Consider the following 24,382-nt stretch of genomic DNA (forward strand, 5'->3'; position numbering starts at 1 on the left):
TGCAGGCCGGATCCACCTGCTTGGCAGGCTGGATCCGGCCCGCAGAGGCCCTTTTGCCGACTCTTGGCTTATACTGTATGGACTTTAATAATCTGGTTTGTCCAAGTCTACTTGGCAACATTTCCTAATCCTAATCTATTGTGCAGTCACTGTGGAGTAATCAGATTAACAAGGAGTCCACTGGCACCTTAAAGATTAACAATTTTATTAGGACATAAGCTTTTGCAAGTAGTAACTCACTTCACCAGATACATGAAGTGAAAGATCATATAGCAGGGATACAGAGATGGGTGTTATATCAGTGTTAATTTAATCAGGGTGAATATGGCCCACTACCAACAGCTATAAGAATGTGAGAATATCAAAAGGGGAAAATTACTATAATGAGAGAGACATTCCTAGTCTTACTCATACACATTCTGAAGATGCGAAATTTGCATATGAATTCCAGCTCTGCAGTTTCACGAGACAGTCCTGTTTGTCCAATGTATAGCATTGCTCGCACATGATGGCATATTTCACATTAGTAGATGAATGAGCCTTTGATGATATGACTGATATGGTTAGGTCTGATGATGGTGTCACTAGGGTAAATGTGTGGACAGAGTTGCCAATGGGGTTTGTTGTAAGGTTTGGTTCCTGGGTTAGTGTTTCTGTTGTGGGGTGTGTAGTGGGTAGTATTTGTAGGAAACTAGGTTAGAACTTCCTGAACAGATAGTGGCTTGGCATCCCCAGAAGTCCAGTAGGAATATAGGAAAAGCTTAGAATTCTTGAGACTCCATTTCAAGCCTGCAAAGCTCAGGAGACAGAAGGAATGAGAGCGACTCACATTACTCTTTCTACATAGCATGGTTCCTAGAGAAGCAGTGCTTCATGGGAATTCTGCTGTTGCCTTTCTGAACTTCCCCATCCGGGGTGTGTTTCAGTGTGCTGGGAGGACAATCCTTATAGGCTACGTCTACACTGGCATGATTTTCCGGAAATGCTTTTAACGGAAAAGTTTTCCGTTAAAAGCATTTTCAGAAAATTGCATCTAGATTGGCAGGACGCTTTTCCACAAAAGCACTTTTTGCGGAAAAGCGTCCGTGGCCAATCTAGATGCGGTTTTGCGCAAAAAAGCCCCAATCGCCATTTTAGCCATCGGAGATTTTTTGTGCAAAACAGTATTCTGTGCTGTTTACACTGGCCCCCTTGCACAAATGATTTGCGCAAGAGGGCTTTTGCCCGAACGGGAGCAGCACAGTATTTCCGCAAGAACACTGATGATCTTACATGAGATCGTCAGTGTTCTTGCGGAAATTCAAGTGGCCAGTGTAGACAGCTGGCAAGTTTTTCCGCAAAATCAGATGATTTGGAGGAAAAACTTGCCAGTCTAGACACAGCCTATAGTGTATGAAGGGGAAAATGCCACAGAAGAGCAGCCACAGGCTGCCCTCTCCCCTCAGGCACCCATTAAGAAACCACAAAGCCAGAAGCCTCCAGGATGCTGAAGGAACAGAGCTGTTACAACAGAGCTACTCTTTTCCACACATTCAAACAACAATTGGCCAGCTCTTGTATGGTTTCCCTTGCTTTTTCCTATTGCTCTGAGTGGCCATTGTCCCATTAATAAGACTTAAATGGAGGAAGACAAACATGAATAGAAATCACAACAAGTGGTATTCCAGGCACTGTAGCCAGACATACCTTTGTCACAGTGCTCTCCACTATAGTTAGGGTCACATTCACAGTATGGGTCCCCATGTTCTGAGAGTTTACACTGCCCGTGGTTGCATTTCATAATTCTGCAGGGGTTTGAGGAGTCATTCTTCTTGTCGCAGTACATGCCTGTATATCCCTCCAAGCACTTACACGTGTAAGCGAAGTTGGCAGCCGTGCATTTGCCATGGATACACCTGAGAAAGAAGAAAAGCTTAGAACTGTCTTATGCTTGTGGGATTTGAATTAGGGCAGGAAGAGACCTCAATTTTTCCAGGAATGTTTATTTTGGATGTCTTAGCTCTCATTCAGTTTCTTGCCAGTATGCTAAAGAAAAGTTCAGTGCCAGGTGCACTGGCAGAAACTGCAAAAGAAAACTGGGTAATATTCACAGAGTGCAAAATTTGAATGTACTGATCATAAAAAGTTCTCATGGGAAACCTGAGCAAAGGTTAGGCTCATTTAGTCATGGATAAAACAATAAAATGTATCCAAACAAAACAGCTTAGATTTAGAATATCAATACTTGAAACTAACTGCTTGTGAACAATCCACGTCAGAGCGTACTTGGAGAAATTATTCTACAACTTACTTCACACAATGGGGCTGTGTCTAGACTGCATCCTTTTTTCGTAAAAGGGATACAAATTAGACATATCGCAATTGCAAATGAAGCGGGGGTTTAAATACCCCCGCTTCATTAGCATAAAAATGGCTGCCGCTTTTTTCCGGCTCAGAGCTTTGCCGGAAAAAAGTGCCAGTCTAGACGCGGATCTTTTGGAAAATAGCGGATCTTTTGGAAAATACTTCAAAGTAGGAATAAGACCCTCCGGAAAAGGGCACTTTTTCCGGAGGATCGGGGCCAGTGTAGACGCTCTTTTCCGGCTTTTTTAAAAGCCGGAAAAAAGCGGCGGACATTTTTATTTAAATGCCGCGGGGGATATTTAAATCCCCCGTGGATTTCCCTACGACGACTGGTGAAATTTACATGCCCCTTCCGGAAAAGGGGCCAGTGTAGACGTAGCCCCCATGTAGCACATTCTAGTACTTCCTTTTGGATGTGGATTAGGGATATTAAAATGCATTTAATTTAGTAATTGTGTAACCACTGAAAATGTCAATGGTTAAATGCAGGAGGCAGGCACCTTCCGCCAGCTCCCCATGCATTCTGGCTCCTGCCCGCCCCTCTCCCCATGCTGCTGCCTCTGTATAAGGGACAGCAGCAAAGGGGGATGCAGATGGATCCTCCAGGGAGCTGGCTTTTAAACCAGCTCCCCACGCATACCCCTCCTCACTGCACTATTAGAGGCAGTGGGGGGGGGGGGGGAAGATGAGTACATATGCGGTTCCTCAACTTTTAAGCTGGCTTCCTTCCTGTACGTACCGGGAGCCTGCGTGTAACCATGAACATTAATTGATGAGCCCAGGCTCATCGGTTAACCATAGGGATGTAAGATATTGAGTAATTGAACAGTCATGTAACTGCATGAAATCTTTGCAGTTACACGACTATTTGATAGTCCCCAGGGGTGAGGCAGGGATCCCCGACACCCCACACTGCTGCCTTGTAAATGGGTGCGGTGCCAAGAGAAATTACTTTTTGTTCCAGTCAGACACGTGGATGATTACAGGTTTGGTCACTCTGCCTGTCAAAACCATGTGTCTGCAATAATCCTTTCCCACAGATTCTCCAACAGGAGAATTCTCCTAGGAGTAGGGGGGAGCTGGTCCGTAAGGACAGTCAGTTTAAAAACCAGCTCCCTGTGCAGACCGGCTGCCTGCCACCCCACACTGCTGCCTATAATACAGAGGCAGCAGCTCCTGTCCATGGGGAATCTGAACTTCCCACGGACAGAGGTTGTTCCATGGTATGCACAGCAGTGTCTGTCTGTGGGGCACTTGAGCCCACTGTGGACAGAAGCTGTTTTGCAGCAGCCTCCTCTGCCCCCTGCCACTGCTGCCTTTTAAGCCGTCTCCCTCCTCACCTTCACTGCCTCTGTTACAGAGGCAGCAAAGGGGAGAATGTGTGTAGTTGAGAAGATTAACTGATAAGCCTAGGCTTTTCAGTTGATTGTATCGCCGACTACACGTTGACATCCCTGGTTAACCATGTGCATGGTTATACTTTCACATCCTTAATATGGATGCATCAACAAAATATGCATCATCCTGCTACAGAAAACTCATCCCTGGCTAATGATATGCAATCAGGGAATCAAATGCAATGTATATGCATCGATGTGGGGTTTATATATGCAATGCTGGCCTATATTTTGGCAGTCAAACCCACAGTTTGAAAACGTGGCTCTTGAAATAAATGCCTCAACTTCTCCTGGGCAAAGACAGAAACTGGAGAGCAGATCTTTGGCCTGGCATCCTTCTAAACAAGAAGTGATTGATGTTATTTTCAGAGGTGAAGAGGCCTCACAACTCCTCATGGCTTCACTGGGAATTGTGGGTATTCAGCACCTCTGAAAATGAAGGCTAGCATTGTAAGATAGAGTTAAATGTTAATTCATTGAAGAGAGTGCTCCCATTAGCAGTAAGTTGACCTTACTTGTTATTAAGGCAGGGGTCTCCAATTTCCTGGTCACACAGCGGGCCTGTCCAGCCTGGGTGACATTCACAGATAACACTTGTCTTCTCTATGGACCGGCAGATCCCATGCTTGCAGATGTTACAGGATTTGCAGCCAGGAAGGACTCCTAATGACTGTTGGGGTAGATCCTTAAAGTCCTGCAGCTCGTTATTAATGCGGACGTCATGGATACATCCATGAAAGGCATTTGACATCCTCTCTGTGCCTTGGCGCAATGAAGATAGCCCAGTAGATGTTGGGATCCCTTCAGATAAAACAAAATATAAAGATTATCTGGCACTCACAATAATAAACAAGAAGAAATTATAATGTCTAGCACTTCTACTGCACTGTACCTTTGAGGATCCCAAAGCCCATCATGAAAATTAATGAATTAAATTTTAGAACACTTCTTTCCAGGAGTTCAGTATTATTATTTTCATTTTGCAGATGAGGAATTGGAAAGGCAGAAAGAAAAAATACTTGTCCATGATTGCACAAGAAATGTGGCAGAACAATGAAAAAAGTCTAGCTTTCCAGACTCACAGTCCTGCCTTTCAACTATTAGATCATGCTTCTTCAATTTATATTTTTAAAGCAACTTTAACCCCTAAGTTCTTTAGAATTTATATAAGAATTTCTTAGTTTGCCAGTGAAATGCTGCTACCTCTAGAATGCAACAAGAGAACTAACAGTACTCAGCAACAACATGCAACAGTCAGTACAGGAAATAATAATGTTGTAGCCAATTACAACTATTGCAGGAGAAATCTAGATAGGCAGAGAATAGCTCATTATATTGGATGGGATATTGGAATGAACACCCTAATACTTGTTGAAGTGATTTGGGATGTTTAGTGAGTGTAACTGGGCACATATTTAGTTTTATATCATGCTTAAAACATGATTGGCTGCGTCTAGACTGGCAAGTTTTTCTTCAAAAGCAGCTGCTTTTGCAGAAAAACTTGCCAGCTGTCTATACTGGCCGCTTGAATTTAGCAAGAACACTGATGATCTAATGTAAGATTGTCAGTGTTCTTGCGCAAATACTATGCTGCTCCCGTTCAGGAAAAAGCCCTCTTGCACAAATGTATTTGCACAAGAGGGCCAGTGTAGACAGCTAAAAACTGTTTTGCGCAAAAAAGCCCCAATGGCGACAATGGCGATCGGGGCTTCCTTGCGCAAAACCGCATCTAGATTGGCACGGACGCTTTTCCGCAAAAAGTGCTTTTGGCACGGATGTTTTTGCGCAATCTAGACGCTCTTTTCCGCAAATGCTTTTAACGGAAATTTTTTTCCGTTAAAAGCATTTGCGGAAAATCATGCCAGTCTAGACACAGCCATAGAGTCTGTAACTTACATCATACTAGTAATGCTTTCAGTCATGCATTTATGCTTTAAATTCTAAAAGGAGAGAATTTTGCAATTTGTCTATAGAGGATCTATGTTTAGCAGAACAAAGTTAGGAAGACATTGAAGTTGCAAAGGAAAGTAACCAAAAGCCAAGACTACTTTAACACTCCCCCATTATAGTTTCATTATAGAATCTTTTATCTCTTTTATTTTCATAGGGCATACTATTTTTTTTTATAGAGCTGTATCTTTCACATAGGTCAGGTGGTTCAGGATAGATGTTCTCATAGCTCTGCTGCCAGATCATTTCTGCTGCATGAGATTCTTTAATCTGTGACATTCTTAATCTGAGTCAATTGTTAAGATACAGCTCTGTCCAAAACAAGAATATCTAGTTTTCAGATTTGTGCAGATAGTAATTCACATAGAAAAGGGATTATCAGAAAGGAATTATTCACAAAGGGGCTGATCCAGCACATAGAGAAGCCAAAGAGAATTTTTCCATCAGCTTCAACGGTTTTTGGCCCTTAAGGCTTCATTATAAACCTGCAGTCATTTGTGCTTGATTTAAATATAGTTCATTCAGAAAAAGCACCACGGAAGAACAGATGCTCTCTATCCAAATCAGGTCCTGCAATGTGCATCACTGAAGTATCTCCATACATACCCTGCACAGCTTCACAGACTGTTGAATTAAAGGGGCTGCTAACATCTTGACTGACTACCATGTTGGAATGGCTTATTTACTTAATCTCTTAATGTTTTTATTCCAGGATAATCATTTTCCTAGTAGTAACATGATCTGCTTGGAAATGCCAGTTGTATTACAGTGAAACCTTAATCTGGCACTCTGTTAACCAGAAAACGTTGTTAACCGGCATTACCCCCAGCCACAATACTGTTACATCTTCAGGCGCACAGACCTGGTTTGGTTTACCATGATTGGCTTAACGATTTTTTATTTAAGAAATACTAATCATCTTTAACTCAAATTAGAAATGTGAGACCACCTGCCTCACACTACAAAACTACCAATATTAAAAACGTGAGTTTTACTATTATTGTCCATTGGTTTTTCCTAGGTTGATGGGATCCTTAGATAACCAGAATTTTTAGATAACCGGAATGCCCTAATCCCCGAGCATGCTGGATAACACAGGTTTTACTGTATTTGCTGAAGAAACATTTGGAAAATTGTCAAGGGCTTAGCTATTGTTGCAAAGAGTGACTGAACATACCTCCAATGTAGAGTGGGGTGTTGAGGTTGACAGTGGGTTGTTTCTGCAGTGTGCCAAGACTCTTGGGGGCTCCTTTATCCACAACCAAGTTCAATGTTTGGTTCAGCATAACCAGCTCCACACTGTGAAACTGCCCATCATTTATTGTTTCCACACTAAAAGAGAAAACAAAGAAGGAAGAGAATCAGAAGGACTTAGCTGTGACTTGCCTGTTCTCTTACAGGCAATCAGCCATTTTTATCTTTGGCACATTTATCTAAAATGGCACACTGCTGGCTGCTTTGTGATCCGCTGTCTTTTTTTATATCAAGCACTTTGCTAAGAGTAAAGAACATAAAAGCTGCAACTTCAGATATGTGTCGATTCTTATGTAATCAATACATATTCAGATTCAACTCTTAAGATGCTCATTAGTTATTGTGGTGGATGGAAGCGTTAGAAACAATGTGTGTGCTGGGGAATAGTCAATTAACATGATGTGAAAATGAACGCTATACTTGTTCCTACACCTACAGATATTTTTGTGTGTGACTAGAGTTTCAAATAAGTTAGATATGCAATCTCTCTAATAATTGCACATGCTAAATGTCAGTTTGGATCACTTGTACAACTTGGAAAATTAATCTGTTCTTCACGTGCAGTCAGAGAAATTACACAAAATTAAGAGTACAATTATGCACCGATGTTTTCTGAACTCTAGCCCACTACTTACACTGGAATACATTCTATCCTTAGCAACTTAAGCTCTAAGCCCTGTAAGTTACACACTGTGATGCCCTGAAACAATATGAAAATTTCATTCTACTCCAAAGTGCAAAGAAAAGAGAGGGAGGTAAAAAAGCTGCAAAGGATACGCAAGGGATTAACTGCTCTTTGACAAATCAGTGGGTGTTCCAAAGTACACTCATAGTGATGGAAGTGAAGAGTTTTTTCCACTGATGCAAATTTAGCAAAACATTACAGTCTTCATTGTACACATGTGGACTTTAATACACAATGAGATTCTAACAGTAATGGCACTGGCTACAGCAGGTGTTAAATAATGTGTTATTTAAGCTACCCACACACTCAGCTCTGCCATTACACATCATTCTCAACCTGCTGCAAGCCTCTCCTGAGCAGACTCTGCAGTTGTGTGGTGGTTCTACCATGAAAGCATGGGGGCAAAAGATGCATGAGAAAGAATCATTCCAAGATGTTGCGTAGTTTAGAAAACAAATTCGGAATTGCTGTTCAAAACACGGTGACAGATAAACAGAAGTGCATCATCTCATTTAATCTCAGTCAACTAGTCCATTTGCCCAGCTTCATATAGCGAATTAAGTTAAAATGATCTAAGAGCCAATCCTGAGCCATTGATGTCTATGGAAGTTTTGGCCTTTAGGAGGAGACCTTTAGAAACAAGGTACTCAAAGGAGAAAATGACCAAAATTGACTTGTTTATGGAACAGTTACAATTCAACAACATCTATAATATACCTGATACAACAAATAAAATGCAAGCAGAATTAGGCAGAAGACACCAATATAGTGACTTCTGAGGAATAACAAAGTGCACTGCTGACGTATACCATTTTGAGAAAGGACCAACATGGCAGTGGAGGTCTTATGCTGGGAAGAGGACTTCCTAGAGGAAAGAGGACTTGTTATTAAAGGTCATGTGAAATTTTATGGAAGTTTCAGGTGCTTAGTTATTCAGGCATTGTATGGGAAACCAGACAGACATATAGCGGATTGATGTTAAAATGTTAAGTAGTTCTTCTGCAGAACAATTCCCATGGAAATGATGCTTAAGGAACTTTTGTGAATTTGCATTTCCAGTAAGACTTCTGAGCTGTGATTGCTGTACGTTTGTAGGATGCAGTGAAGACTTTTTAGGAAGGCGGGAATTGGCAGTTCACACATGGTGGTGCTGTAGTTCTCTCTGAGATCTAGAAGTGTTCCTTAGGGATTAGAGACCTCACACCACACAGAAGACTAAGACTTATTTAGTCGCATTCCTGAAAGATTCAACAGAACAGATTAAACCAGTTTCCTGGATAAATTCCATCTGGTCATATTTTACCAATTGAAATTCCCTCTGCAGTGTCAGTTGGACAGAGTGGTGTTGACATACGGCTATAAACTGCTGCTTAGATGTTCTTGTGTGCTATCTAATATATGCCAAATTCCACCGAGGAGATGGCTGTGTTTCAGTGGTAGATGAAGTGACTCCTATATATCCTATACATACCCCACAGGAGTATTCTGAGGCTTAATTTATATTTAAAAGCCTTTTGAGATTCTCAACGGAAATATGCTATGTAAATACAAAGGCATATTTTTAACTGTTTAAGTCAATGAGAAAGGAAGAAGAATAGGCAAAAATATTTGCTCTAAAGCATATGGGCTGAGGACAGAGAATAAATGGCTGTTTAACAGGCTCCCACCCCCCTCTAGGATCGATGTCTGAAGATGAAACAAGACTACATTCTTATCTGAAGAAGTCCAAGCTGCAACTATGTGGCAGAGGACAACATTATCACATCTGGCAGTGCTAGTTCTTACTTGGGCCAGTACTTCACAGACATTAATCATTTACTCCTCCACAGCATATGGTTTTCCAGATTAGGGTTTAAGAGCTTTGATTAACAGGCAAATGGGAGGCCCATGTGTCCTGTTGATGCATCTAAGTTTTCAACCCCTAATTCTTCACTATTTTTAGTGTACTCAAAGCTAACATTTTAACTTCACAGGGGAACTGGAGGGATGGAGGCTTCTCTGGTCCTGTTCTAAAACTGTTATTGGTTGGAAGTTGTCAAGTTCCAACTTTTCTCTTTTAACCACTCCCCTCCCAGAAAAAGCCTAATCTTTCATGCCCAAACTTTGCGAAACAGGAATCATTTCAGTTTTACGATGCTGACAAGGTCAAAACAGTGTGAGCTCACATTTGCTTTTAAAATAAATGCTCATACACAATGAAGGGCCAAATACTAACACCCAAAGGCGAAGAGGCTCTGAGAAAACTGGATAAAGATAGTGGATAAATCAAAGCATTTGTTGTTGACAGAAGAGATTTTAAAAAGGCTTTGGATTCAGAGGGGGAGAGAGAGAGAGAGAGAGAGAGACTCAGAGGCGACGTCTAGACTACACGCCTCTTTTGAAAAAGAGCATCTTAGACTACAACCAGTACTTTCGAAAAAGCAAGCCGTTTTTTTGAAAGAGAGCACCCATGCAGTCTGGATGCTCTCTTTCGAAAAAGCAGTTTGCATTACGTAGCGCCTTTTTTCGAAAGAGCACTTCTGAAAAAAGGTGTTCTTCCTCGTAAAACGAGGTTTTCCACAGTCGAAAAAAACCCCCGCTGCAGTCTTTTGATTTACTTTTGCAAGAACGTGGCAGCAGTCTAGACGCAGGGGAAGTTTTTTCGAAAATGCCACTTTAAAAAAAACCAAACCCTGTAGTCTAGACACATCCAGAGAGGAAGGGTGAGGGGGAAAGTGCTACATAAATTCTTCCTCAGAGTTCAGTGTGCCTTTGGGCCTTTGGAGACTCAGCAATCGTCTGAGACAGTTGGAGACAGTGGCTTGGCGAGAGATAAAGGGAATAAAGCCACAGACGCTGAACAGTGCATTGTAACTGGGCTCAGCACAAACTTGCTGTACTCTGCTTTTTTCAAGGGGCTTCTTCCTGTCCCAGCTTTCTGTAAGGTTTTATGAAAATACTAATTGAATTTTTATTGGTGATCAGGTGGTCTTACAGCTCATTTTCCTGAAACAGCCCTCAGTATATAACTACCTACCCGATTCAGGGATTTGTTGCATTTTATTGATATTTTCATTCTACAAAGTTGTACCAGAGGCACATTAGCTTTTAAATCTTCCATGTTGAGGCTAGTAATGATGTGACAAACATGAGCTGTAGGGTTAAGATAGAAATAGTAAGGTATAAACATTTTATGTATCTGCAAGACCCAGAGGCAAGAACTCAAAAAATGCAGCTATGTTCACGGTGATGCCAATGTACTCTAAAAATCTACCACTAGATGGAGATGCAGTATCACAGAAAGGACTGTCAAGTTTGAGAAACCATCCACTGATATATTTGTAATTTCCCAATTCCTCTTCCCACCCCAGCTTGATGCACAAATGAATATTGCATTAGCTTATACAGTCAGGACAAACAACTACAACAATTAAAAAGTTACAGAATGGGGCTGAGAATTTGTTTTGGCTTGTTTCTTAGAATTTATTGACTAAAAATAAGTCACACACCTGCTGCCTGAGATTGCATAATTTGTCCCTTTTTGCAAATGCCTTTGTGCTACATGATTAAACCATAATCACTTATCTGAACAAATGTGAAGATACTAGAGTCAGAGCAAAACGTGAGCTGGATCAGAACCAGCCCTGGCTTTGGAGTCACAAAATCTAAATGCTGGCTCTTGAGATTTCCCAGCTCATTAAAAACCAGCCCTGAACTTTTCATCTTGGGTAGCTTCCAATGGAACAATTACAAGTATTGTGGGCCATTCCCCTAGCCTGTCAGAAGTTTACAATGTATACTTGTTAAAGAAAGAAAGAAAGAAAATATTTGAAATGTAAACATTTGAAGGATGAGCAAGAGTTTTTATGAATTTGATTTACCAATACAACTTGCCCCAATGTACACAGCAGAAAGAGCCTGCCCACATGTGGGATTTGCTTCCCAACCGCCATAAACACTGCAGTCTATTAAGGACCCCATATTGGTCACTGACAATTTGATTTCCTTACAGTAACCTTCCTCTTGTAGCATTTTACAAACATTACGTGAAGGAATCATTTCATCCACCATCTAAGTGCAGCCATTTCTCCCATAGATATATCAAGCAACAGAGGAGAACAGCAAGTGAAGAATCATCCCATTGAAATGGCAGTTCATTAGGCAAACTCAGTATGTCAGCCAGAGGTTATGGGTCTATTACAGGGATGGGTGAGATTCCAGATGCTGATGACAGTCCCCTCTGGCTTTAAAGTCTATGAAACAGTTATGACCTAGATGCAACCTTACTCTATTGCTAAAAGTACCAAGGGAGCACTAACAGTTCAAGAGCTGTGGGTCTTAATTTTACTATCCTTCTTCCAACAATGCAGTGACTTTGTACCCCTCGCAGAGGCATTAGGTTAGCACTGGCCTATGGAAAAGAGTGAATCACCAACACAGCTTTACCCTACATCGAGATATTAGTGGGAAGTCTCCTCTCCGGTTACTTTTTGGTTCTGATTCTGTTTAGCTTATAAAATCTGACAAATCACAGATTCAAGTTTTATTGCTATGGATTGTGATGTTTCTCAACAACTGCTAAGTCTCCCATTTTCCTTGGAAGATTCCTGTTTTTAGATCGCCTATGCTGGGTATGTGTTTGAGTGCTTGAATTCTGTGGGAGGCCTGGGATCTCTATTCCCACATTGTCTGTCCCTATGTTCTCAGTAAGGCTGAACCTATGGCTGAAGCGAGCAACCTAGGACCACACAGACTAGCAGAGCACCTCACCACCGTTTTCTGACCTCAGAAGATTGTGTCTGAGGTGCAGCACTAGGCTGGTGGCTTTCATAGTGGGAGTGGTGCTGGTGGCAACAATGACAGATCAGTGTCTAGAGGTGGCTTGCCAGAAGTTTGTCTTGCCTGTCTGATACAGAAACTTCCTTCCCTCCCTCCCCCCCAGACAGACAGACAGACAGACAGACAAAAGTGACTCCCCTTGAAAGGCCCAACAACCTCAGAGCTCCTCCTGACTGGTTCTGTGGGACACAGTTAGAAGTAATCACTTATATGATAATGGTGCTCAAAGCTGGGGCCCTATTGTGCTGGACACTGTACAAACAGGAGACAGCTCTGAAGAGTGTACACTCAAAACCACAAACAGATAAAAGGGAGGAGACTCAGCATACAAGCCACGGGAGTATGTTGAAGAATCAATCCAATTTTATTAGTTAAATGATACCAGGAAAATACAGTGAAAAAAACCAAACCATGTAATAAAAAGTCCTCTGTACTGTATTCCCTTTCCCCCCCACTCTCTTTGTCTGAGTCTCTCACAACCCCTCCGCATTAGCTATCAGAGAGAGGAACCCCCATAATTTTGTCACAAAATAAAAATATTTTTTCAACTACAGTGATTGTCTTGTAACATGACTATTTTAATGACATATGATGTATGATGTATATGATGTATGATGCTTTGACTGCAGCAGAGCAACTGATACTGTGGAGGAGAGGCAAGAGAGGTAAGAAACAAAAAAACAGCTTTTACTAAAAAGACAAAACATATAAATGAGGTAATACATAGCCACTGACTATGCAAATTAGGGCATATTCTTATTAGCAGGAATCTCTACATTTCCAGGCTTTCTGTCTAAAATGCAGTTCAAAAGAAAGGAACTACGTTCTTCGACAGTCTCTAACAATCTCACAGCAGAGCAGGACAAACTCTGGAGGAGGTGTTCTAAGGTGAAGAAATATCATTTGGGGGCAACACGGAGGCATGGTGAGGCAGGGATAGAGGGAGGAATGGTGAGCTCCATTTCCAACAGCTTTGTACCTCCGCTGAGTTTTACTTGCAGTTCTTTCCCATTCCTAATTCCAATTATAATTTAAATTAGTCCCCGAGCGTCCTCATGGCAACAAAAGCAAAATGAATGAATTACAGTAGCATGTGTAGCCATTGCTGCAATGTTCTGTCTCTTCAAGCACTAACATCATCTGAAGCCAAATTAAAATTTATAAGTGAAAATGTATGTGAATGAAACTCAGGAATACAGAAACACAGGTGTGACAGACCTATTAAATTATTCAAAGCTAGCCCCTCAAGCAGTGCAGGATTATTTCCCATAGTATATTCTGTGGTGGTGTGTTCAGTCCAGGTTGAAATGACTGTCATTTCAAATCAGTCCCAGAGCCTACTGGTCTCACAGGCTACGCCTACTCTGCACCGTAGTTCGAAATAAGATACGCAATTTGAGCTAAGCAAATTGCGTATCTTATTTTGATCTTATTTTTAAATAATCCGCTATTCCGAAATGTCTCTTACTCCTTGTGGAATGAGGTTCACAGGGACGTCAGAAGCGTGAGCCCGAAAGAATGGGCTTGCTGTTAAGATGCAGGATAGCTATTTCAGGATACTCTCATATCCTGAAATAACCTTGCAGTGTAGACATTGCCTCAGTTTTCCATTGCTTTTTTTATCCCAGCTTGCCAAGTTATAGTTCCTTGAGCACCCTAAATAGTTCCTCTCTCTCCTGGGTGTTTACAGCCTTCAAATGCTTACAATTGATTACTGTATGCATCTCCGTTAATGATCGTTTGGCCAAGCTGTGAATATATAATCTCCACTTATAATTCAAATTCCTGCAGCACACCTGCCAACAATGAAAACTATAGCACTACAAACATTTGGAGAGAAAAAACAGCCTTTTTATGCCATTGCAAACTGTAATTAACATGCTCTTGACCCCTCTCCCAGATAATTATTATAGAGACAGATCCTCATCTCGTGTAAATTGTCCGTGCTTTGAAATCAGTGGAGCTATGACAATTTACTCTAGCCCAGGATCTGCCCCTCAGATGTTAGCAAGACTAGCCCCAACACTGATCTCTGCATCATCTCTTGAATGCTTTCCCCTGGACTGGTTGAAACATTAGGGCTGCGTCTAGACTGGCATGATTTTCCGCAAATGCTTTAACGGAAAAGTTTTTCCATTAAAAGCATTTGTGGAAAAGAGCGTCTAGATTGGCACGGACGCTTTTGCGCAAAAGCACTTTTTGCGGAAAAGAGTCCGTGCTAATCTAGACGCAGTTTTACGCAAGAAAGCCGCGATCGCCATTTTCGCTATCGGGGCTTTTTTGCGCAAAACGGTTCTCAGTTGTCTACACTGGCCCTCTTGCACAAAAGCATTTGCGCAAGAGGACTTTTTCCCAAACGGGAGAGTCATTGTATTTGCGGAAGAACACTGACAATCTTACATTAGATCGTCAGTGTTCTTGCGCAAATTCAAAGCGGCTAGTGTTGACAGCTGGCAAGTCTAGGAGTAATGACAGTGTTCATGTCCAAGTCAATCTGAATTTCTTTTTCAGATCAGAGACTGATCTTTGATAACAGACCTTAGGGCTGTTACTTTTACAAGTTCATCCCATTGCTCAGAACAAGTGTGTTTCAAAGTTCAAATGACTGTCTAATGTTGCTTGTCAGCACACTGCAATGCAATGTATCTTTATTGGGAAACATCATGGTATCATGAATTGGGTAAAGACAGTTTCATGACATAACCTTCTATCGATCCAGAAATGATGTCAGGATTTATGAGCATCCCATATATTTCCTTGAGAAATATGAATGATTGCAGACATCACAGATTGACTGCAAGGCCTGAGTGACTTGTCGCTCTAAAACAGTGGTAGAAGACAAGTACTGAAGTGTAAGGATTCTAACTGGTCACAGAATAGAATTATTTTACATTTAGGCACCTGTAGCACACCCAGAAATGAAGCTACTAAGCAGAGGGAAAACTTGGCCTGCACACTTATGCCTCACAACTAAACACTGCCGCTGGATTTAATTTTTAGATCTAGTGTCAAATCAACACCAAAAGCAATGCTGGCTTCAGTATTCAGTATGATATAATCCTTTGCCTCATCTGACAAGAAAATTTAGCAAGTATCTTCAAGAGTTCATTCTAGAATAAGAATGCTTAAAAACCCACAAACAATGCTCCTTCTTTTATGCTCTTTGAAAATGTGTTGGTACACACCATTGATTGACAGTTGTAGATGTCCGTGATCATCTCTGCTGCAGACAGTAACTAAAAATGCCTCCAGCTTGAATGACAGGGAGCAGATGAAATTATTCTGCTGGAATTGGAAGCTCTGTGCAAAGGACATTGTCTCAACGACTTGATTACCTGCATCCTGCTTCAAAGACCTTTTCAGACTACACTTCAAAGAGAATCCTCTGAACTGTCATTCATGCTTAAATTTGACACTTTACGCTTAGGTTTAAACAAAGACATTAATTGTCTTACCCATTACAAAGATAGCTTCCCCAATTATCACCTCTAATATCATTAGCTCACAGGCATTTACCTCCTCCCCCATCCCTCTTCTGTTCTGAAATGTGATTTGTCCTTTTCACATGTGTTCTTTTTTTTTAATTGTATCCTTTGGTATATATGGTTGTGACAATTTTCTTCCGCTATTTGATCTGAGGAAGTGGGTCTGGCCCACAAAAGCTCATCACCTAATAAACCATCTTGTTAGTCTTTAAAATGCTACATAGTCCTGTTTTTTGTTTCTGCTACACCAGACTAACACGGCTACATTTCTATCTCTGTGCAAAGAAAGAACTAGTGTCTATTAAGAAACCTGCTTGGATAGCCAGGAAATGAAATAGTTTCCACTTTACTTTCTGGTGGCAGTGTATTCCTAAATATGTGCTTTCCTCTGTAAGTATAAACAAACTCCATTCATGTTTGGAGATCTGAAGCATAGCAAGTATCTTACCTAACTGCTAAAAAGTCTCTAGAGTTATAAAGAGCAAGCCTAACTTCTCCACCAGGTAAATTTACTATAATAATTGAACAAAGAATTCTAGAACATTCTTACGCTTTGGGCATAAACTGCCCAACCTTAGAAAGTTATTTCCCTACATGCAGTTTTATTCTATAATACATTATACAGGTTCTGGTACCTTCCTATGATGTATTGACCATTGTGGACAACAGAACAATTTATTAAGGACCAATATCATTTTAGGACATTTAGAAAACAACTGGCTTGGGTTTGCATATGTCTCTTGCACATTCATTGGATGTGGATTTCAGTATGGCTGCGTCTAGATTGGCGTGATTTTCCGGAAATGCTTTTAACGGAAAAGTTTTCCGTTAAAAGCATTTTCGGAACAGAGTGTCTAGATTGGCACGGACACTTTTCCACAAAAGCACCTTTTGCGGAAAAGCATCCGTGCCAATCTAGATGTGCTTTTCCGCAAAAAAGCCCTGATCGCCATTTTCGCAATCGGGGCTTTTTTGCGGAAAACAAATCTGAGCTGTCTACACTGGCCCTTTTGTGCAAAAGCTTTGCGCAAAAGATACTTTTGCCTGAACGGAAGCAGAATAGTATTTCCGCAAGAAGCACTGATTTCTTACAGTAGAAAGTCAGTGCTTTTGTGGAAATTCAAGCGGCCAGTGTAGACAGCTGGCAAGTTTTTCCGGAAAAGCGGCTGATTTTCAAGAAAAACTGGCCAGTCTAGACATAGCCTATGGGTATGTCTACACTACAAAGTTAATTCAAACTAACAGCTGTTAGTTCGAATTAACTTTAATAGAGGCTACACATGCAAACCACTAGTTTGAATTTAAATCGAACTAGCGGAGCCCTTAATTTGAACTAGATAAGCCTCATTCTACAAAGAGTAACGCCTAGTTTGAATTAAGTAGTTCGAATTAAGGGCTGTGTAGCCACTTAATTCAAACTAGTTGGAGGCTAGCCCTTCCCAGCTTGCCCTGGTGGCCACTCTGGGCACAACCAGGGAAACTTTTCTACCCCCTCCCGGGCCCGGAGCCCTTAAAGGAGCACGGTCTGGCTACAGTGCTCATGCCAGTTGCAAGTCTGCCAGCACCCAGCCAGCAGACCCTGCACCTGGCACGGCATGAGTCAGGCACCCGCTGCCACCCAGCCCTCCACCTCTTCCCAGGACCAGGCTGGCGGCTCCCAGGAGCCTGCCCGGGGCCACAAGAGGCGGGCGCCCGCCTGGTCTAGTGCGGAGATGGTGGACCTCATCGAGGTTTGGGGGGAGGCCTCCAATGTCCACGATCTCCGCAGTAGGCACAGGAATGCGGTCGTCTAGGGCAGGATAGCTGCCAGCCTGGCCACCAAAGGCCACAGGCGAACCCAGGAGTAGGTTTGCATGAAAATTAAGTTGTTCCAGTGAGACCCCCGACCCTGAGCCCTGAGCTTAGAACATAAGAACATAAGAGTGGCCGTACTGGGTCAAACCAAAGGCCCATCTAGCCTATAGCCTGTCTGCCGACAGCGGCCAATACCAGCTACCCCAGAGGGGATGGACTGAAGACAATGACCAAGCCATTTGTCTCGTGCCATCCATCTCCAGCCTTCCACAAACAGAGGCCAGGGACACCATTCCTACTCCCTGGCTAGTAGCACTCCATGGACCCAACCTCCATGAGTTTATCTAACTTCTCTTTAAACTCTGTTATAGTTCTAGCCTTCACAGCCTCCTGTGGCAAGGAGTTCCACAGGTTGACTATGTGCTGTGTGAAGAAGGAGTTTCGCTTATTAGTTTTAAACCTGCTGTTCATTCATTTCATTTGGTGTCTTCTAGTCCTTCTATTATGGGAACTAATGAAGAACTTTTCTTTATTCACCCTCTCCACACCACTCATGATTTTATAGACCTCTATCATATCCCCCCTCAGCCTCCTCTTTTCTAAGCTGAAAAGTCCCAGTCTCTTTAGCCTCTCTTCATATGGGACCTGTTCCAAACCCCTAAGCATTGTAGTTGCCCTTTTCTGAACCCTTTCCAAGGCCAAAATATATTTTTTTGAGGTGAGGAGAGCACATCTGTATACAGTACTGAAGATATGGCGTACCATAGTTTTATACTTCCCCTCCTCCTTCTTCCCCTGGCTTCCCCCTTCCAGCTCCCTCCTCCCAGGTTTCCCCCTCCCCTCTCCCACCTTCTCTCTTCCCCTCTCCCACCTCCTTTTCCCAGTCTCCCCAGAGGTTAATCCCCCCCCCCCCCCCAGTTTTCTTAAATCAAGAGAGTTTCTATTTTTGAACACGTGTCCTTTATTTTTTACATCAAGAAGAGGGGCTAGGGAGGGGTAAGTGGAAGGAGGTGAGGGAAAAATGGGGCACGAGCCCCCGATGGGGAGAACTGGGATGGCTCTGCGGGCTCCTCGAGGTGAAAGCTCTCCTGCAGGGCCACCTGGATCCTGACAGCCCCCCGATTGACCTCCCCCCCGGATGGCAGCCTGCGGCAAGTGCAGCCGGGCTGATGGCCGAGTGCTGTGATGTGCCGAGTGTGGGCACTCAGGGCACTCCAAGTCAGGACTGCTTTGCTGTCCCTCATCGAGGTAGACAAGCAAGCAGGGAACCCTGAGAACTGTCTGTCCAGGGTGGGGGTCGGGTCGCTTTAAGCACAGCCCTCTGCTAGCCAGAGGCAGCAGCTCCACACTCGAAGCCCTAACCTGATGCCCTGCCGGCACTGGTTCCAGCTGGCCTTAACTTCGGTTCAGGGTCCACTCAATGTGGACATGCTATTTCGAATTAGCAAAATGCTAATTCGAATTAGTTTTTAGGTCTAGATGCATTAATTCGAATTATCTTAGCTCGAATTAACTAATTCGAATTAAGTTAGTTCGAATTAGTGCTGTAGTGTAGACATACCTTATGAGATCAAGGTTCCCCATGCAGAAACAGAACTATCCCCATGAAAGTTCGTGTCAATTTGCCTTGTGGCATCAGAAAACTTTGCTCTGCTCTGCCATATTTTAAGTGACGACTTCTCATAAAGAAGGCAATGATGTACTATGGATAGACCGAAGACTTAATCTGTTACTTGGGGTGGAGGGCATTCTCCTTATTTAACAGTTTTACCTGTTGTGGCCATGCAATTCCGAACCGAAAACTTGCATTGAGCTATTCCCAGTCACCCAATACAAGGGACAGGTGACAAGTATGCCCAATCTTTAGCAGCAATTTCTGTTCTCACACTTAAACCTCCCCAGTTCACACTGTCAGGCAGAATGCTGCAGAAAGAAAACGCAATAGTGAGATGCTGATTTACAATCATTTTCTTCTCATTGTATAAGGACTTTAAGGACATGATCCTGGAAAGCAGAACCCCTGCAACTACCACTGTTACAGGTACTCTACATCCTTAAAGATTTAACCTGTGTTTTCTCCCTCTCCCATTCAGCCTATATTACAACACCCGCCTTCCATTTGCTTTGTTTAGTATCTGGCCATAAATACATCCACCTCTTATTTCTTCTTTTGACCAATACAGCTCAACAACTGATTCAGGCAGAAGGCCTTGCAAACCCCACTACATTTTAACTATTGTCCACTGTTTAGAGAATGCAATTTTATTGTTTTATGGTATGGGAGCTTCACAGTGTTGTAGTTTTCTCCTTTTTACAATACCATGACATAATATTGCAGAGCAATTTGCGAATTAGAATGTGGCTAATGCTAACTTATGACTTAGCATAGCGATACTGACCTTCCTTGTAAAGTATTTGGAAAGCTACTGATGTAAAGAGCTAGGTATTGTTATAAAGTCAATGATACTGGTTTAACTGAGGTTGGAAATAAACCTATAAAACAGAGTCATGGAGCATGTGGATCTGGTTTCTAGCTGTTAATATTGTTTCTAGGCACTCTGTTATTATGTGTTGAGTGCAAGACAGATAGCTAAGATGTAAGAAAAATCATTTAAGCATAAATTCTCACCACAGATACTTGAGGGAATGACACATAAAAAATCCATTAATGCCAAAAGGATTTCGCCTATATTGATTCCTGAAGGATAAAACTATACCCTCAAAGAATTCAGAAGCAGACTGTTCCTGAATTACACAAAATCAAGTATTTGATTCCTGAGCCAGAATTGTCAGTCCTTTGTCATGGCTCATGCAAGATGTATAACTGCATTTGAATTTTACAACATTTACTGTTCAGGTCAGAGATTAATGCCAGTTGCTTTCATTATATTGGATGCAAAATCTCTAAGGGAGACCTGAAAAAATGAGAATGCGGTAGAAAGAACAACATGAATTGCAAATACTCAAAAGTGTGAGGACTTGCTGATGTCTCATGGAAATCTCTGAAAACAGTCTATTTAGAGAGTGTTCAGCAGCATCTAATAGAGATTCCACTGGGAATCAGCACAGCACAAACTGTGGGGGATAAAGGTATTGGGATACAAAAGACCAGTCATACAGAAAGACAGCTTTTGCAATCAGACTTGTGGTGAATATTGTATGTGACAAACTAATCATTATTCTAATGATAATTAATGATTTTACACTCCAATAGTGCTTTCCTTATGTGGAGCTCCAATGCATTAAAGAAGTAAGGCTCTTAACTCTCTGGGGAGCAGGGAAGTCATCTTACTCTTTCTTGATGAATAGTTGGTGGTACACAGATAGAAGGAGAGCATCCTGTCTCCCCTTTCCTGCCTGCTGTGGAGATTGCTACACACAGTGGAACTGCAGTTCCACTGCTTGAGGGAGGATTTGCACACTACTGATCCAGCTCTGCAGCAGTGGAGTCACCTATCAGATGCTTTGGAGTATCACTGAATGGCTACGTCTACACTGGCAGCTTCTTGTGCAAGAACTTTTTTGTGGAAGAGTTCTTGTGCAAAAACTCTTCCAGAAGAGAGCGTCTACACTGGCACGTGCTTTTGCGCAAGAGATGTGCTTTTGCACAAGAGCAGCCATGCCAGTGTAGACACGCTCTTGCGCAAGAAAGCTCTGATGGCCATTTTAACCATAGGGCTTTCTTCCGCAAGAAATTCATGTTGCTTGTCTACACTGGCCTCTTGCGCAAGAACAGTTGCGCAAAAGGGCTTATTCCTGAGCGGGAGCGTCAGAGTTCTGGTGCAAGAAGCCCTGATTTCATCCATTAGAACGTCAGTTTACTTGCGCAAGAACACGTGGCCAGTGTAGACAGGCAGCAAGTTTTTGCGCAAGAGCGGCCGCTTTTGCGCAAGATTGCGCCAGTGTAGACACTGCCACAGTGTACAGGGATAGATGGTTGTGATCTGGTAGATCCCATGCTCTTCTGACTTACCAACCATTGTACTCTGTAAAAAGGTTCAACAACAGGCACAGAGTAACACTCCAGGGCTGTGTCTAGACTGGCAAGTTTTTCCGCAAAAGCATGCGAAAAACTTGCCAGCTGTCTACACTGGCAAAAAGTGCTTTTGCGGAAAAGCGTCCGTGCCAATCTAGATGCTCTTTTCCACAAATGCTTTTAACGGAAAACTTTTCTGTTAAAAGCATTTGTGGAAAATCATGCCAGTCTAGACATAGCCCAGGAGTTTGAGGGCCCTTTTCTGGGCATGAAAGAATCCATTTCTGCTTGTAGCCTTGGGATGGAAGAAATTCTGTATCTGAGAGATCATAACCCAATTACATGAGGCATGTACCATGCAGTGTTCCCAAGATGCACAGCAACACCGCTTCACAGGTGATTAATCAGCCTCGCCCCATCAGAGGCTCCATGCACAGGGCTGACTGACTGGGTGAGACTGGTTAATCACCTGTGAAGCTGCACTGCCCCTCATCTTAGAGGGAACATTGGTACCATGAACAGGGTTTCAGTGGCATAGCAAGAAGGGGTGGTGATGGTGGGGGAACAGTTGCCCCCAGGAGCCATGCTGGGGGTGTGTGTGTGTGTGCCAATTTAGCTGCCAAAAGTTATGTTGTTAACTTTTTAATTATTATTTCCTATTTGGTATATATTCCAACAGTCAACTGTGAAAAGGTTTCAGTGAAACCTTCCAAAAGTAAATAGGATGATAGACTGTTTGTAGATTATTTAACGTGATTTTATGAAATGTTTACATTTTATGCAGTAGATCATAGCCAAACATTCTTCTACATTTTCTAAGCACCCCTGCCATTATTTGAGATTAGACACTGAAAGAGAAATAATCAAGATGGAACCAGATTTAATAATTATAATTTGAATTTCTATATTTTTAATGCTACCAGGAAATTTGCATGAAAACACATTCTGTGTTTCTTAGAAGATCACTGACTTCTGCTTCTCATTCTTCACCTGAAGTGACAGTCTGTTTGCAACATGTCAGTTTGTTACGGTGGAGAGCATTACATTATCAGATTATTGGCAAGAGTCTGATCTCACTCAGAGCTGTTGAATAAGGAACTATTCCACCGAAGTCACTGAAGTTTACATCAGAGGAAGGAGGCAGAGAATGAGGTCATGCTCTGGATCAAGAACATAATAGAAACAGAAGATAGATGAAATTAGGAAGCTCTTTGCTTTAGAAGACAAATGCATGAAATAAATCCAATAGCTGGAAGTTAGATTTTTAAAAGTGAATCCTAAGTTCCAATTTGGAGTTTTAACCACTGCAACAGCTCAGCAGGAGAAAGTGATAAGTTCATCATCACTTGGGCTACGTCTAGACTGGCATGATTTTCCGCAAATGCTTTTAACGGAAAAGTTTTCTGTTAAAAGCATTTGCGGAACAGAGCGTCTAGATTGGCACGGATGCTTTTCCGCAAAAGCACTTTTTGCGGAAAAGTGTCTGTGCCAATTTAGACGTGCTTTTGCGCAAAAAAGCCCCGATCGCCATTTTTGCGATCGGGGCTTTTTTGCACAAAACAAATCTGAGCTGTCTACACTGGCCCTTTTGTGCAAAAGCTTTTGTGAAAAAGGGCTGTGTCCAGACTGGCAAGTTTTTCCGCAAAAGCAGCTGTCTACACTGTCTACACTGGCCGCTTGAATTTCCGCAAGAACACTGACGATCTCATGTAAGATTGTCAGTGTTCTTGTGGAAATGCTATGCTGCTCCCGTTTGGACAAAAGCCCTCTTGCGCAAATGCATTTGCACAAGAGGGCCTGTGTAGACAATGCGGTATTGTTTTGCGCAAAAAAGCCCCGGTCGCGAAAATGGCGATCGGGGCTTTTTTGCACAAAACCGCGTCTAGATTGGCACGGACGCTTTTCTGCAAAAAGTGCTTTTGCGGAAAAGCGTCCGTGCCAATCTAGATGCTCTTTTCCGCAAATGCTTTTAACGGAAAACTTTTCCGTTAAAAGCATTTGTGGAAAATCATGCCAGACTAGATGTAGCCAAGGACTTTTGCCCGAACGGGAGCAGCATAGTATTTCCGCAAGAAGCACTGATTTCTTACATGAGATCATCAGTGTTCTTGAGGAAATTCAAGCGGCCAGTGTAGACAGCTGGCAAGTTTTTCCGCAAAAGCAATTGCTTTTGCGGAAAAACTTGCCAGTCTGGACACAGCCTTGCAGTTTTTCAACTGAGCCAGGTTATCTTTCTGAAAGACACACTCTAGTTCAGAGGTGGCAATAAAAAAATGGCAGCCCACAGAGTTAGTCGCTGGTGGGCTGCTGCCACTGTTTACCTGTGCCACCACATGTATCAGAAGATTACAGCTCTGGTTGGTAGCGAATTGTTGCTTGTGCCAATGTGAGCAGCGGGAAGTGTGGCAGAACGGGATGTCACTTCCTGCCGCTCACATTGGCCGCAAATGGTGATTCGCGGCCAACAAGAGCTGCAATCCTCCAATACCTGTAGAGGCAGAGGTAAACATAGAAGTGGAGGTCCACCAGGCACCAACTCTATAGACTGGATTTGGTCCACAGGCCGGAATTTGCCCATCCCTGTTCTAGTTCAACAATTGTTATTCGGTTCAATAGTGTTCAGTAACACAAAAAGGAAGAGTAATTCCTCCCCCCTCACTGAGGAAATTACTGGGTGACC

At 42.4% G+C, this 24,382-nt stretch overlaps 1 protein-coding gene across 1 annotated transcript in view; it reads right to left on the reverse strand.

Moving 5' to 3' along the window:
- The window catches only part of SLIT3 (slit guidance ligand 3), a 791,947-nt gene that overhangs the window by 4,920 nt on the left and 762,645 nt on the right, over positions 1-24,382 (reverse strand). The window contains exons 33-35 of the mRNA XM_006115755.5: positions 6,868-7,022; positions 4,256-4,541; positions 1,687-1,895 (exon numbers count right to left, since the gene is read on the reverse strand). Coding sequence (XP_006115817.1) covers positions 1,687-1,895; positions 4,256-4,541; positions 6,868-7,022 — 650 coding nt within the window. The remainder of the gene's footprint in view (positions 1-1,686; positions 1,896-4,255; positions 4,542-6,867; positions 7,023-24,382) is intronic.

This window comes from Pelodiscus sinensis, chromosome 16, assembly GCF_052426305.1.
Source record: "Pelodiscus sinensis isolate ZL-2025 chromosome 16, ASM5242630v1, whole genome shotgun sequence".
In the NCBI taxonomy this organism is placed as follows: Eukaryota; Metazoa; Chordata; order Testudines; family Trionychidae; genus Pelodiscus; species Pelodiscus sinensis.